At 34.0% G+C, this 15,396-nt stretch overlaps 1 protein-coding gene across 1 annotated transcript; it reads right to left on the bottom strand.

The window, feature by feature from the left end:
- Positions 1-816: 816 nt before the first annotated feature.
- On the bottom strand, positions 817-14,557 carry LOC144963107 (uncharacterized). Its single transcript, XM_078896764.1, has 6 exons — positions 14,394-14,557; positions 9,381-9,790; positions 5,242-6,063; positions 4,172-4,270; positions 2,607-2,725; positions 817-1,511 (listed from the first exon to the last, which is right to left on the bottom strand). Exons 2-6 carry the CDS (start codon positions 9,564-9,566, stop codon positions 1,322-1,324), a joined length of 1,416 nt encoding a protein of 471 aa, XP_078752890.1. The 5' UTR covers positions 9,567-9,790; positions 14,394-14,557; the 3' UTR covers positions 817-1,321.
- Between the last annotated feature and the right edge of the window lie 839 nt (positions 14,558-15,396).

Here is a 15,396-nt window from a genome sequence, read left to right as displayed (position 1 = left end):
AATTCTACATTTCAAACTTGGTAAGTCAAGAAATTCTAACCTTTCCTTATAAGATAAATACTGTATTGCATAGATCTTTTTGGTAGCTCTCCTCTGTACATTTTCAATACTAATAGATTGTCTTTTATATAATGGACTCCAGATGCAATTTCCGTATTCTAGAATGGGTCGAACGAGCAATCTATACAAATATAAAAATAAGGTTTTATCAAGACTTATAAAGGTTCTACATATTATTCCCATCATTCTTTGCACGGCTTACACAATTATCAATATGTACATCAAAATTTTAAAGTGAATCAAAAGTAACTCCCACATCATTTTTATTAGGCACAACGGAAAGTAGTACTTTATTGCATCCCAAAGGGAAATTATTTGTAGAGATGTGTTATAATTTACACAGTAAGATAAATAGATAATGGAAATATGATGTATATATATATAAATATTGAGGCTACAACCAGAGGTGCTTTATATATGAATAATTTGAACACTGTAAAATATTAAAAATGATCACAATATATTGAAAATTGAAAAGACTGCACGAGAAATAAATTAATATAAATATAAATGCTTTACCTACACTTTTGAAGGTCACTTGTTTATCTCCAAATGGGTGGGGTTCCTTACCTCCCATAGTGGGCAGGGAGGTACATATATTAGCAGAATTATTTTGGATTTGTACTCCATTTTGTGTTGCAGCTGGCCTGTTTTTCTCCAGTCTTTCCGCTTTCCTTTTTATCTTTTTTTTTTTAAACCTTGTTGTCAAAGCATTTGGTTAACTTTCTTTCTATAACTGGTGATTATTTTTCGGCATTTTCTTAATCAAATTGATCAAAACTATCTTTTATTGGTTGAATATCATTTTTAATATCAGAGCATACAGCTGTCATGTCGCTTCATAGCGTCAATAAAGGCAAATACAGTAAAGATGTGTCTTGAAATTCTTTTTAAAGGCAGGTAAAGACTTGCACTCCCTCAGACCACGTGGTAGTTCATTCCAAATCTTGGAATGAAATAGACATACCACTCATCTTTGAAATTACAACTTTAAACTCCTCTAATTTTAATCAAACGACTCTATCCATGCTCTATAAAACTTGCATGAATACATTCTTGATATCAATTTTTGACATAAAATGATATTCATAAAGACTAGAGTAATATCTACTTTAATTATTCTTTTCTTTGCCTGTTAACTGTCATGAAGAAGACATTTCTATTAGAACCTCATTTTTACTAATTTCATTTGTATTATTTTTAATACAACTATAATGAATATATCAAAATATCTTTACTGGGTAAAAAATTTGTTTCTAAATTATGTCTTCCAAGTCGGTGCAATATTTGTGGCTTTTCTCACTTCTTGAACTCTTTGATGCAAATGGTATTTGACTGTAAACCTTGTCATTGTATGATCATTTATGGTTGGTGGACGGCAGGTTAACCATACATCGCTGGGACATTGACGATAATGGTGCAAAATAGCCTGTACCTGGGGAACGTCATACCTGGAAAAAAAAAGATATAATCACAGAATTCTGTATTTCATGTTGCTATTTTGATTTATAAGACGAAGAATCGTGAAATTAAAAATGTAAAATATTAACATATATAGGGGGTGGAGAGAGAGAGAGAGAGAGAGAGAGAGAGAGAGAGAGAGAGAGAGAGAGAGAGAGAGAGAGAGAGAGAGAGAGAGAGAGAGAGAGAGAAGGGGTGGGGGGGTGGGGGGAGGTGTTGAGATAGATAGGGATGTTAAAAGATACTGAGTAAAACAAAATATATACGGTGTTGTAGTCCTTCACAACCCTCAAGACCATAACTACTAGAGTAGTGTGTCTCTGGCCTGCAGCGTGAAATGTATAGCGACAACTAAACAAGAGTAGTCGTTCAGAACCATTTAATTAAACCCATGGAGCCGGAGTTCATCCCAGTTTCAATAGCATGATTTCTTGATTGGTTTGTTTTTTTTTTTTTTTTTTTGTTTTTAAGGGTTTTACGGCGCTTGCAACACATTTAGGTTATATCAGCGCCAGTAAAAAGGAAGAAAAAGGGATAGTCGAAAGTTCTAGAATTACAATTAAAGCACCCAAGAGAGAGTAAGACAAAGGGGAATTGGGAACAAAAAGGGATCAGATGTAGATTCCAAGAGCATACCATCAATGTACTTAGCTTGAGATCACCTATAAGTCTCATCCGGACACAAGCACAAAATCCAACAAGGAGGAATACACTCAGATGCTTACATCATACATTAAAAATAAATATAATAATACATAACAGAGAGATGATTTACAAGGAAAAAAATATCATCTCTCAAAACAATAACTATGCATTTGACTGTTTCCCTCCCAGCCAGGACTCGGGCCAGGGCCAGGACAAAACCAAGTAATCTCATTCCAAGACAAAGACAGAAAGTATGTTGGAAAACAGATATAAGGGGATAGAAGACACAGTATGTACCCCCCTGCCCGCTATGGGAGGTCATTTCTTGATTGGCCGCAAAGTATTGCAAAGTATTCTCTTAACAGACCCGGCTACCTAATCACTGCTGGGTGGACAGGGGAGTAGGAATTTTTTTTTTCCAAATATTGTCAAAAACTCACACTTTAAAGGGTTTGTGTGGATGTATCTCATGTGTTTGTGTCGCATGTACTCGACTAGGAAGAAAGACGTACTTCATACATTCCCATCGAGGAGGTGTAGATTCTCTGAACCTTGTTACCTGGGATTATGGGATAATTTTTTTTTTTAAATAGCATACGAAGTTTTGTAATTGTAAAGGACACAAAAACTTAGTAATAAAAAGAGAGATATGTACGACTGAAATGGGTAGATTGAAGAAAAATTACAATAGTTATCTAAAGTTGAATAATCAAAGGCTACAAAAAAGGGGGAGGGGGATATTTACATTACCCAAAAAAGAATGAAAATTGTATTCAGTTAATCTTTTTAGAATAAAAAAGAAAAAGTAAAATTTAGCTGTACTCTGTCTGAGAAAAACCTATATGGACCACAAAGCCCAGCAGTAGGTCTTCAATCAAAATGGAAATATCACAATAGTGTCTGATAAGTATATTCAAACAGTACAGATCTTGACAAATAGTGAAAAATTATGAAAAGTTTTAACGATTGCCTTTAAGCCCCATTTTTACTGCACTAACCCCCACTTTAAGAGCAATCGATATGATAAATTATCATTGATACTTTAGCTAACTTCTGGAAAGTGGGAAACTGCACTATTTGTTCTATCTCACATCTAGTCTCTCACTGCCAGTACGTTTGATTGGAGGAAATGTAATATTTTCCTCCTCTGATTCTAAAACCGTGAATTTCTGCGGATCTGAGGAAAACCATCAGCACTGTTCAAATGAATGGGGGTAAAAGTGCTTTTTACATTATCCTAATTGTACTTCACTTTATATTTCAAGAATGCTCATTGCAACTGATTTAAGTTTTACAACAGATCTATTTAAAAGCATTTAATAAAGAGGTGTCATTTGAATCATAAGCCTGTGGTATAAACATCTCCCAATTAAAACATGTCAAATATTTTGAAGAGCTAATATCAAACCATCAACATATAGGCTTACACTATTTAATGTTAAAAGGTAAATATGAACATTTAAATCCATCTTTGTTTTTAGGAGTTTTATGTTGCTGCAATAAATTTAGGTTATTCCACTGCCTATAAAAAAAATTGACAGAACAGTTTAAGACTTAAATAACAGAAAAAATCATCCATGAGAAAGTAACACAAAGATGGCTAGATTAGATACGGGTCAAAATTAGGTTCAAAAGCAATTAACCAATGTGTCATTTGGATATCACCTGAAAGATATTGTGACTATAATAACAAGGGACTTTGTCATCTATTTGGAATGACATTTATATATCTTCTTTTTTCCATTAATTGTTGAGTTTCTTCTTAAAATCTAAATCATGCTATCAAATACTTTTTCACAAACATTCACGTCCTTGATACAAGTTTTGTTCATTTCCATTAAACAAGTCTGACGTCTAAAACTTTTGCCTGGGTACGTTTTTGTATGAAAGCAGCACATAACGGTAAGCATCAGCATTTCACTTGTACAGTGAGAATATTTTACCAAGACATCAATTCAAATTTCACCCATTGACAAGAATTTAACAATAAAAACATCATTTTTACCATTAAATCTTCTTTAGGATGAGAAGGCCCCCAATTATAGATGAAAAACTCAGTAAAAAACATAAAACCAGCTGCATCCAGGTTTGTTTCCATTTTTTTCTGCAATAAAAGAAAATTCTTTTTTTAGTTCATTTTATCTTTCTTTCTGTTCTATGACACACCTAAGAAATTACCCGGCATTAAAAAAATATTTAAAAGACAACATTTAGATGTGCATAATGTCATTAAATTCATGGATTTGAAATCGGTGTAAATGGCTAAACAGATGTCATGTTTAAACTTTAACTTAAGTGGAGGTTAGACAACATTAACTTAAAGAAATTAAGGAGCAGGCAGCAGTATAAGATAAAGATCTGAACAAGTGTGTAAGAAAGGTGCCAGACATAATAACCCGTTTGCTCTTTTCTTTTCAGGACAAGTTATGAATAGATATTAGAAAATAAGAAAATATAAATAAATAATAAATACATGAATAAATAAATATTTGAGAAGTATCTTTAACTCTTTAACTCATAAATTCTTAACCTTAATCTTATTACACAAATGCAAGAGACTAAAAAGAGTTGAAAAGTTCAAGAACTGAGTAAACACCCGATGTAGTAACAACAGGTGAACCAAAATTCACTGCTATCTTTTCAGTTGATACATATTTTAGCGAAAAAGCATTGTGGCTGAAAATTAAAGGGAAATCTAAGAATTGTTTACTCATAGCAGTGTTTGCTGTTTATTATTAGTGAGTTGCCTCCCGTATACAATAATGTGAAACAGTGATGCACAATGATTAATGAATGATCTTGTGTGGTTGCAGTCATTTGGCATGAGCAGAGCATATGTATGACATTTCAAAAATATGCAAATCACTTCTTTTTACTCTGTAAACAAAATTTAAAAATAATTCTTTTCATTCTTGCATTTTTCAATAATTTAGCAAATCTCTCTGAATGGATAGGTTTCCATATTTTCAATTGGTTAAAAAGAGAAACCTTTTCCATATACTTATGACTTGAAAAAGATAAGGAACTATTTGACCCTATCAAAATTGATGCTCTTAATCAAATAATCGCACTTGCCTTTAAAAATGTTTTCAAGTCAACATCCTCCCTGGGTATGAGAAATTCATCCACGTCATGACTCAACACATATGTATAGCCTCCCATTCTTTGCCGGCAATCCAATACAGAAAGCGTTTCATCATGAGTAAATTGTAAGGTACGTTTATATTTCTCCTGTAGAGATCTATCCTTGGGCAGTCCTGGAAGCTCATAAGGCAAAATTTGTAAAATTCCTAAATCCTGATAATAACGAAAAACTCGAAATAAAGATGGAGAGTTTCCAAGATCATATATCTGAATTTTATCTACCCCTTGAATGCGTTGTATCTCAACCCATTCAATAAACTTTTCTGGATCTATTCCATCACTGTGGGCAATTTTGGCACACAAAGCAATTTTTCCAATTGATGGAGGTATGTATGTGATAGAAACATAATCAGTGATATCAGATGAACATTGTGATGAAGTGAGCATTACATGAGATGTGAAATGACCAGTGTTTGGCAAAAAACACCAATGTTGATGGGCACGGTAGCGACCAGGATCATAATGCTTAGTATACTTTGCCCAGTATTCGTTTCTATTTGAAAAATGGCTGAAATATTCATATGCAGGCGTTGTATAAAGAGTCTCATTATCCATAATAAAGCAACATTTAAAAGTGTTGTATGTTTTGTCAAGAGATGTGATCACAACTGTCAAATCATTGCCATAAGAGATCCCATCATTGACAATGGCAGAATACATGAAGATATCATCATTAGCACCTTGGACAAAATGTGTGACTGTTCGTTCTCTGTGGAATTGTGGTTGAGAGATCCATCTTGTATATTGGCCTTTCTGTTCATTATGGAAAGAAAAATAAAATGTATACCACATAATGATTTCCTTTTTTTCATGTTAAAAATCAATAATGATTACAGTCAGTAGATGAAGTGATAATCTTTTGATAGATTTGAGATTTTATATTAGCATTATCTACATTTTTTCTCCATATACAAGAATATTGATTTTAAACTATTTATTGAGATAACTTGGTTATCTCCATAATAATCATAATGATGATGATGATTTAAAAATATGGTGTCAGCGTTTAAAATATTTTTAACATGTAATGCTTGAGGGTTTCAGCAATATTACAAATTTCAATTAAACAACAATCACACACATGAAGATATGAGAAATAATGGTAGGGTTGAGGGTGTATCATGGTAATATTATCATTCAACATAAGAGTTCAGCTGTACTCTGAAAAAAAAAACATCTTTTAGAAAACGGTAGGGGCTGCCTGAAGCCGGTGATCATGAAAATAGTAACGAAAGAGAGAATATTGGAGAGGCTTCGTATGTTGCCATATGAAGCCTCTCCATTTTCATTATTTCGTTAGTAACAACACAATTTAACAATTTTGGACAGAAAATTTGTCCTTCAAACAACGATCTATTAAAAATATATCATCTTGTCAAAAGCTCTGCCCTCTTAACGAAAAAGACCATATTTGCAGAAATTTGCGAAATTCACTTTTTTACATAATGTTGACAATTAAAAGAAGGCCTTTCTATTACACTTGGTTTAATTGTCGTAAGTATCATAGTTTCTGAGATAGCGTGCCGTATATGCATGAATTTTTCTATTTCCTTCATGATTTTTACAGAAAAAGACCGTATGAGCTTTTATACGGTCTTTTCGTAAATACTAGTGGAAACGCTACCGTACGTTTTCATGACTGACTGTAGTAACGAGATATATCAAGGTCAAACCTTCGCAAGTCGTCGTTGCATTACTATTGCACCGTGTTGATTAAGACAATTCTTAATCGTTTTGACAGGAGGCATCCTTTCTATGTGCCAAAATAATGAGAATAGCCTTTATTTGCGCCAAATAGATGAGGAGAAAAGTGCAAATCTCCAAAAAGTTTTAAAACTTGCGACAGTTTTACGTGATCCATTCTGTTTTCCTTATTTTAATTTAAAACATTTGCATGTCATTGTATTATATTATATAACCATCATTTGGAAAAAAAACATGTTCTATAGAATATGTCGGTGTGCGCAGTGTCCTATCTGATAACTCGTGGTCACAAAAGGGACAATGACACGAGAATTACAAAAACTAGGATTTCTGAAAACGAAGAAATCATAGTTCAACCCTATAATGATTGACGTGGGAAAACTCCTAATCCATATGCTTTCAATCACCCACTAAAAGCGTAAACATTCGCCATGTAGACCGTAACTTCCCTCCAAATTTTCATTGAATAATGTTTGTTTGGATTATAAGACAACTGAGTAATCGCGAGTCTTACAACCTCTACAACAAACCAATACGTAAAACCGCGAATATAGCTATGACAGAATTCAGGGATGAAGTATGCAAATTTTGCACCTTTCTTTTAAAATACGAGTCTGAGATACACCTCATAATTACCAATCGAATGTAGAAAGTGGAAATGAAATTTGCAGTGTAGATTTACTAAAGGTAATTGCCAGAAAACAAAACCTTTCTAGCTAAATATCTCTGAGAATTCACGTTGCAATGATTTATTGTGGCTTTTTTAAACACAATGTTGTTTATGATCGGACTAAAAGTGTTAATGTTAACATTATTATTGAGTAAATGTAAATATTGCTGTTCGAACCTCAAAGAAATAAATAGCAATGTGAAATTGAATGTAAGCTTCAATTTATTAAACGAAAACAGATAATGTGAACGTTTCATGAATACCCTTTGTCAACAAAAATGGATGAATGAAAAACTACAGACTATATTATCTCATTCGTCTGTAGTGTTTCATTCATCGTGTTTTGTTGATAAAGGGGAAACCCGACACTTCCACATCTGTTTTCGTTTAATAAATCGAAGCTTTCATTCAATTTCACATTGTTATTTATGTCATTATTACTGAAGGACATGTTCAGCATTACGATTTGCCCCTCAAGAACAGTAAACATAATTTATATTTTCGTATCTTTTTAATCACCACCACCACCACCCCCCCCCCCCCCCCTCCCTTGCCTCCTGATTATATCTTATTTTAATAACAATTAAGCATGCTTTCATTTTTAACAATTAGTGATTTACTGTTTGCTCAATAAGAATTAATTTTATGCCCTGTTTTACTCTGTATTTTAATTTTAGTTGGTAAATTCTTCAATGAAGAGATGCCGCAAAAGAATCTGTCTGAATTCCTTCTATTACTCATGTTTTCTTCTAATATATGTAGCAATTCTTTTCCAATGAATAAGTCAATCATTTTATATTATTACTCCAAAAACCTGAGGGTTTATTTGCCAGAAAACAACAATGTTCCATTTGAATACGGTCTTTGAAAACAAGCAAGTGAGGCCAATATTTACGTCTTATACGGTCTTTTTCCATAAGTCCACGGAACGGAGTCTCTGTCAATTCGAAACGAAAAAGACCGTTCGGCCATTTTTAGCTAGAATAATCAAATGTTTGTAAAACTTTATTATATAGGTGAATAGAGAATTCATTCTTGTGCATTTTTATGAAAAAATATATCGCCTGTCTTTAAGAACCAAGCCAGTACGAACGTGAAATGTTTTTTGGCTCTCCTGCAAAAAGCCGTCTGATGCATATACAGTCTTTTTCCTTACGACGGCAGAGCTCTCAAACCTAGGAGTTCAAGGATGTGTTGTTGTTTTTTTCAGAGTACAGCAGAGTTATCGTGGGAGCTTCTCTCATCCTCTGATTTATTCCCTTTCAAATCAATATAGTGTTATTTCTGAATGACAGTAAATTGAGTTAAAAGTTAAATTAATTGGAATTAAGAGTGGTAAGAGTAAGTTTCTTTAAAGTTTATGAAACAAAGCTCAAGCTCTCCTAACTCAAATTGAGTTAGCTTAAAATTGAATTTAAAGCATCATATGAATACTGAAATAATATAATTTTGAGGCAACTGGTCATATATCAAATTTATATATTATAATATAAAAATATATCATATTAATATCAAGCACAGTTCCCTCAAACTCCTTGTGCCACGCAAAACAGTTCAAGGAGACTGTGGGTTTTTTTCTGATAAAGTTAGATTACTTGACTATCAAATCACATTAAAATTTTCTCCTGCCGCCATATAATCGTTCACCTATAACAAATAGGTAGTAAAATGACCATTAAAAAAATATTTTACTTACCATATGTAAACTTAAAAAATGAGTCTTTAGCCACAAAACTATCATAACACAAATCAGCAACATGATCCAGAAGAATTTCTTACACTTTGTATTCAACAAGCAACCAGCTCCAATCCAAATAAACTCCATTACACACACAAAGAACACCAATGGATAACGGAAACACTTGGAGCTGATTATAGCCATGACTTTTTGGGTGCCTATTCATCACACACAACAGAAATCGCTTACAAGACACATAACTTGGTAATGGAACTATATCATGGGTTATTGTCATTTAGATTCATCTCTTCATTTTGCCTTAGTCTTTTCCAACTGAGACACCAAAATCTATTGATCAGTCCAAAATATCCAACATGAAGAGTGTGCTAGTATCTGTTGTAGCTTGTGTCTTTCGTATCATATGGAACCTGAAATAAATGGCACAATACAATAAAATGTTAAATTATCAGTTTAACTTGATTGAAACATAAGTATAGTTAAACCCAGTTAAATCGAAATTCAAGGGGCTTTTATATCTTAGTTCAATGAGTCAATCAATGATTTGTTGGGAGTTTTTTTGTTTGTTTTTGGATGGGGGTGAAAAATATTATACCTTAACGTAAATAGGGACACATTGAAAAATAAAATATAGGCCATTAGTGCAAGTGCCTGAGTGGAGTGTATGAAAATTAACATAGGCAAATAGGTACTCTTCACAAAAGAAAATGTAAAAAGTAAACTCAAAGCAAATTTATTAGTCACAACTCGAAAGATCTAAATCAACTAAATCATTAAATCCCACTGTCAGTGCCAGCGACTTCACCAAATATGGATTGCATTGCACTGAATTCCTATATAATATGATGAAATAAAAACCCAATCAATAAAATTTGCTTCGTTTAAATAAATTTATATTCAAAATCTTCTATACAATACAAATGAAATGTCAATACGTGCTGGCATTGAAAGAATGATATGTATTGAATCTCAGATAAAATAAGATTAGATAAGAGACCATCTAATTAAGAAGTTGAGTGCAGCCTCATATCTCAACTCAAAAACATTTATATAAGAAATCAGTCTATACACGTCTACCACGATCTTAAAAGCAATGTGATATCAGTCCTTTTATACAGAATACTGATATTCATCAACAATTATCTGAAACAAATTCAGGGTGGCCTTATAGGTGTGCATTGGAAAATTGTTACAGCATGCAAAGTAGAAGGCATGGGGGTGGAAGCTGACATAAACCATTGCCATTCCAGATGGATATATATATCACCTGAGCAAGTCAGTAACTAACAGCATAAGATAAGCTTTGAGATGGAATCTATAAAGAACAAAAAAAAAGAAAGGCTATCCTAAAGCCACGTAGATGAGACCTTGAGTCTGCACAGGCTGCACCTTGAAGGATAAGGAGAAACTGGCACAAGATAAAGTGATAAGGACACCTTTGGAGAACTGTTCTATTTTATAAATTTTTACCTACCAGCTATAGATCTAAATTTAAACATTCAACTGTTAGAAAATGTTTCTTTGTGCAACAAATTAAACTCAAAATAAGAAACACAAGCAATTTGTGTGACAGATTTATAAACTGCGCTATATAATTTGGCTAGTGAGGCTTCTTAAATTTAATGTTCAATTTTTATATGCTTATGACACCACCAATTGTCTCATTAATTTTGACAATTATAGACTACTCATGTTCCTCAAACTCAAAAATACAATCTCTGATCTCTGGTCTAGTTGTATGACACTCTCTTTCGGATCAGATAATGAAACAGTATATCTGTAGAAGTTAAATAATCATTCTTTACGCCATTAAAACTGGATCAAAATGGAAAAAAGGATGGCGTGTATTTATTTGTTTGTGTTTGTATTTTTTTCTTGTATGTTTTTGTTTTAAATTGGGAAGAGATGTAAATTTAAGACGAGAAAATAAGCAAATAAAGAGATATTTTTTTCAGTTTTTGTTAGGTGAAATTTATGATACCTCAATTCGTACAATACTCACCTTTCAAGTAAAGGGACATTAATCATAAATAATCGGGTGGCTAGGTCTTTAGGGTGTGTGTGTGGCGGAAAGTACTTTATTTCAAACAAGCGTCCTATCTAAAGGGTAGCAGTTCATTCAGTAACACAGAGATCAGGATACAGTCACGCCTCATAGACCTTAAGGTGCTAAAAGACTTTGAGGTGGTAGGGAGTTGAGGGCACAAAAGACACACCTGCTGGGCACAAGCGCATGATCCCGTATAAGAGGAAAGCACTCTACTGCCAACGTATATATGGATACCTTCCTGATAACATACAAAGAGACGATTTACAGTGGGAAAATCATCCCCCATTATAGGAATAATACATTTTACTGCACCCTTTCGGTTAAGGATCCCAGAGAGGACCAAGGCAAAACCAAGTCCAAAAAATATAATGGAAGTGAAAACAGATGTTGCAGAAGTAAAAACATGACGTCTTGGGATTATAGGGGTTTCAAAAGAGGTTGATTTATTATTTTATGCTGCTGGTTCGAACATTGTGCTTATCATTCATGATTTCATGTTGAATTTTGAGATGGAAACATTGACTTTACCAAAAAGTTAAGATGATTTTTTAATTCAGCAGGTCCGGTTCCTATAGCGTAGGTTAATTTTCTTCTATCTCCATTATTACGAGAGATATTTAATCTTTTATACATTTTGCTCGTCATTATAGCTATTTTTCTGCCAGCATGCAAAATTGCGTGTTTCCTGATGTTCACTTCTTTATTTTTCAAAGACCATTTGAAGAAAATGTCTGAAAAAAATTGGATCTCTTCCCTGGAGTACTCTCCCCATTGACGTGAATAACATGTCATTTTGTATGATTATTATGTTAATATAGTATATGGAATATGCTATTTCATCATGCTGGAGGCAAAAACATTTACTTTCGCGAGTGTTTTGGGGGAATTTCAACAGACTGTAGATTTAGGAAAAAATTTGTGTCTGGTTCAAATCTTGTTATATTTTATTTACCTAGTCACTGTGCTTTAAAAATGTGTTTCACAAGTATGATAAATCTTTTTAGTGGTTATTTACATGACGTCACCAGTTGGCAAGCAAAAAAAATTCCAAGTTCTTGAAAATTGAATTTGCTCTCAATTTCTCATTTATGTATGTATGGATTTTCAAAATTTAAAAAGTGTTTTCCATGACTATCAGAATGCTTTATGAATATAGTAAGAAAAATCAATTTCAAATATTTTTAAATTGTCTCTTGTGGTACCTAGTAAAAGATTAAGTAATATAATAAAAGTGCTGTGAAAGTACAGAAGTCCTCTCAATTTTAATAAATCCATTCAAAATTGGGGAGGCCTTCCGAAAGCTCATCATCTTAAGGGAAACAATCCAAATATTCCCTCAACTAACCCTAAGAAGAAATAAACGCCGGACTAAAGATCCACGGTGAAAATACAAATTGAAAGAGATGCTAGATGCTAGTTTTAGGAAGACCTCCCCAAAATTGAATTTTTATTTTTTTTAATTGAGCTTTTATATAGCGCATTATCCACGAAATGTGCTCACAGCGCTTTACAAGGGGTCCATGTCCAACAGCAACATTTAACATGAAGGACAAGACATGACGCCTGTTACTGTTAGACTATTTTTTTTTTTTCTGACAGAGAGAACGCTGTTAACGGCCAGGTACTCATTTTACACCTGAGTCCGGATAGAGAAAATGTGAGTAAAGAGCCTTTTCCAAGGACTCAACTATTCGCCAAGCAAGGCTCGAACCCAGGAGCTTCTGAACCAAAAGCAAGTGTCATACCACTACCACAAGACCACATCCCATAGTCGCACGAAAGTAAAGAAGTAAAGTCTCCCAATTTTTTAAAATTTAAAGGCAAAGGTAAAACAAAAAATTCACATAGTGTTTTTATGCACCTCAGTTGACGGTGTATCTTAACGGATCATTTTTATACACCTCCGTCACGCATGCACATTCCACCCAATTTCATCAGCGATATTGTGTTTCTGTATTTGGCACATGGCAAAAGTTATATTGCCATCTGCAGGATGTTTTTGTTAATAAATTTATACAAAAATAATAATAATCTAAAAAATCGAAATATAAAACCAGAAAATAGAAGTTGTATTGAAGGTAAAATAATGTTTTTTTAGAAAGACCTTATTAAATGTGATGAATAGGTGGCTCAGGTGGCTCCGTAGCGCAGTGGACAAGCTGTCAGCCTTGAAAGTATTGGGTTCGATTCCCAATGCTGACATTTTTTTTCTTTTTAAAGTTTACTTTAATGAGAAAGATATCAGTTGTTTGTTTTTTTCTTTTTCTTTTTTGTTGTTTTTCAAAAACTTTTTATGTTTATAAAATAACTTCGATTTTAATTTTCTAAAATTATTTATTTATTTGAGATCAGTATTTGTGTGCCATGTTTCTTTTTACCTTTGATTTTTAAAATTATTGTTATTATTCTTTAATTTTTATCATTGTATAAACGTACATCGGTAATCACTAAACAGCGTGCTAAACTTAAACTACAATCTAAAACTATTTAAACTATTTATTTTGGACGTATGCAGCAACATTTTCATTTTCATTAATCAACTATCACCGCCAACGGAGGTGCATAAAAACGATGCATTTTTTTACACCGCCAACGGAGGTGCATAAAAAATGGTGCGTTTTTGTACACCTCCAACGGAGGTGCATAAAAACGCCACCAAAATTTAAACGGACTTGATCTTGGTAAACTTTAACTTTTAGCACTTTTACGTTCTCTTTAGCCTTGAATTGAAAGTGAAAATTCTACACTGTAGTGTAGTGTAATCTACAGGAGCTATCTAGATAGTATCTCCTTTATCTAGATATCTTGATAGAAGTAGAAGAGTGTTTACTTCAACTGTCAACTTCCTTAACTTTCACTTCACTGACTTCACTGTCTATACTATAGACTATAGAGGTCTAGTTTAGTAAATTGACCACTGCGTGGAGAAAATAACTATAAAATATATCTTAATTCATCACTACCTCTTTAAAAGCGACAATCGGCTTTTGACTTTTTTTTAGAAATAGAACCCATCAATTGTTGCTTTCTAGATATGTAGCTCTGCAGCAAACATTTCGGGTACTCCCGAGTTTGCGCTAGTACCGCATTTCGTTCTTCGCAACGTCAACACAACTCAACCTCAACCTGTGTTGGGTTATTTGATCGCTTTTACTCGATCGACGACCGAGCGCCAAGCCACGAGTCAGTGCTCGATCTCAATGCCGGAAGAGCGAGTTAGTAAAACGATCACTCGATCGTAAAACGATCAAGCGGGTTGTGAGCTTGAGACGATCTTGACACGTGAGACGAGCTTGAGACGATCAGGATTCGAGCGAGCGGAGGGGTAACGAGTGTTTCGAATCATTTCAAATTCAAACGATCACAGTTTGCCATCCGATACCAATCGCCAATGTTTGCACACGGTAGTCTGTGGTTCTTCCACAGCCCTCACTCCTTGTCAGATGTTAGTGTGTCTGGGTGGCAGTGGCAGGGAAATTCGTATAGGTGTATCACGCGTGTGTGACAAGACTTCATTAAACCTACTAAAGTTTGACTATCACACACACACACACACATACACACACACACACACACTAAGGCTATTTCTATGACACACACGCATCCCTCTATCAATGAACACTCCTACAGTAGTGCGGCTATGTGGTCTAGTCATGACGTAACTATAGGTAGTACTCTAGTCGACCATGGCTCTCGTGCATTATAATGGTCTAGTGGTATGACACCCGCTTTGGGATCGGAAAGTCCTGGGTTCGAGCCTCGCGCTCGGTGCATAGTTGAGTCTTTGGACAAGGCTCTTTACTCACATTCTCTCACCGTACTCAGGTGTAAAATGAGTACCTGGCCGTTAACAGCGTTGTCTTTGTCTGAAAAATTGTAATATCGCCTAACAGGCGGCATGTCCCGTCCTACATATTAAATGTTGCTGTTGACCGGGGACCCCTTTACAAAGCGCTTTGATCACAT

This window comes from Berghia stephanieae, chromosome 1 (genome assembly GCF_034508935.2).
Source record: "Berghia stephanieae isolate SIO BIC M18660-M18661 chromosome 1, UCSD_Bste_1.3, whole genome shotgun sequence".
NCBI classification, from domain to species: domain Eukaryota; kingdom Metazoa; phylum Mollusca; class Gastropoda; order Nudibranchia; family Aeolidiidae; genus Berghia; species Berghia stephanieae.
Note: the sequence above shows the minus strand (reverse complement) of the source record. Positions and strands in the feature narration are given on the sequence as shown.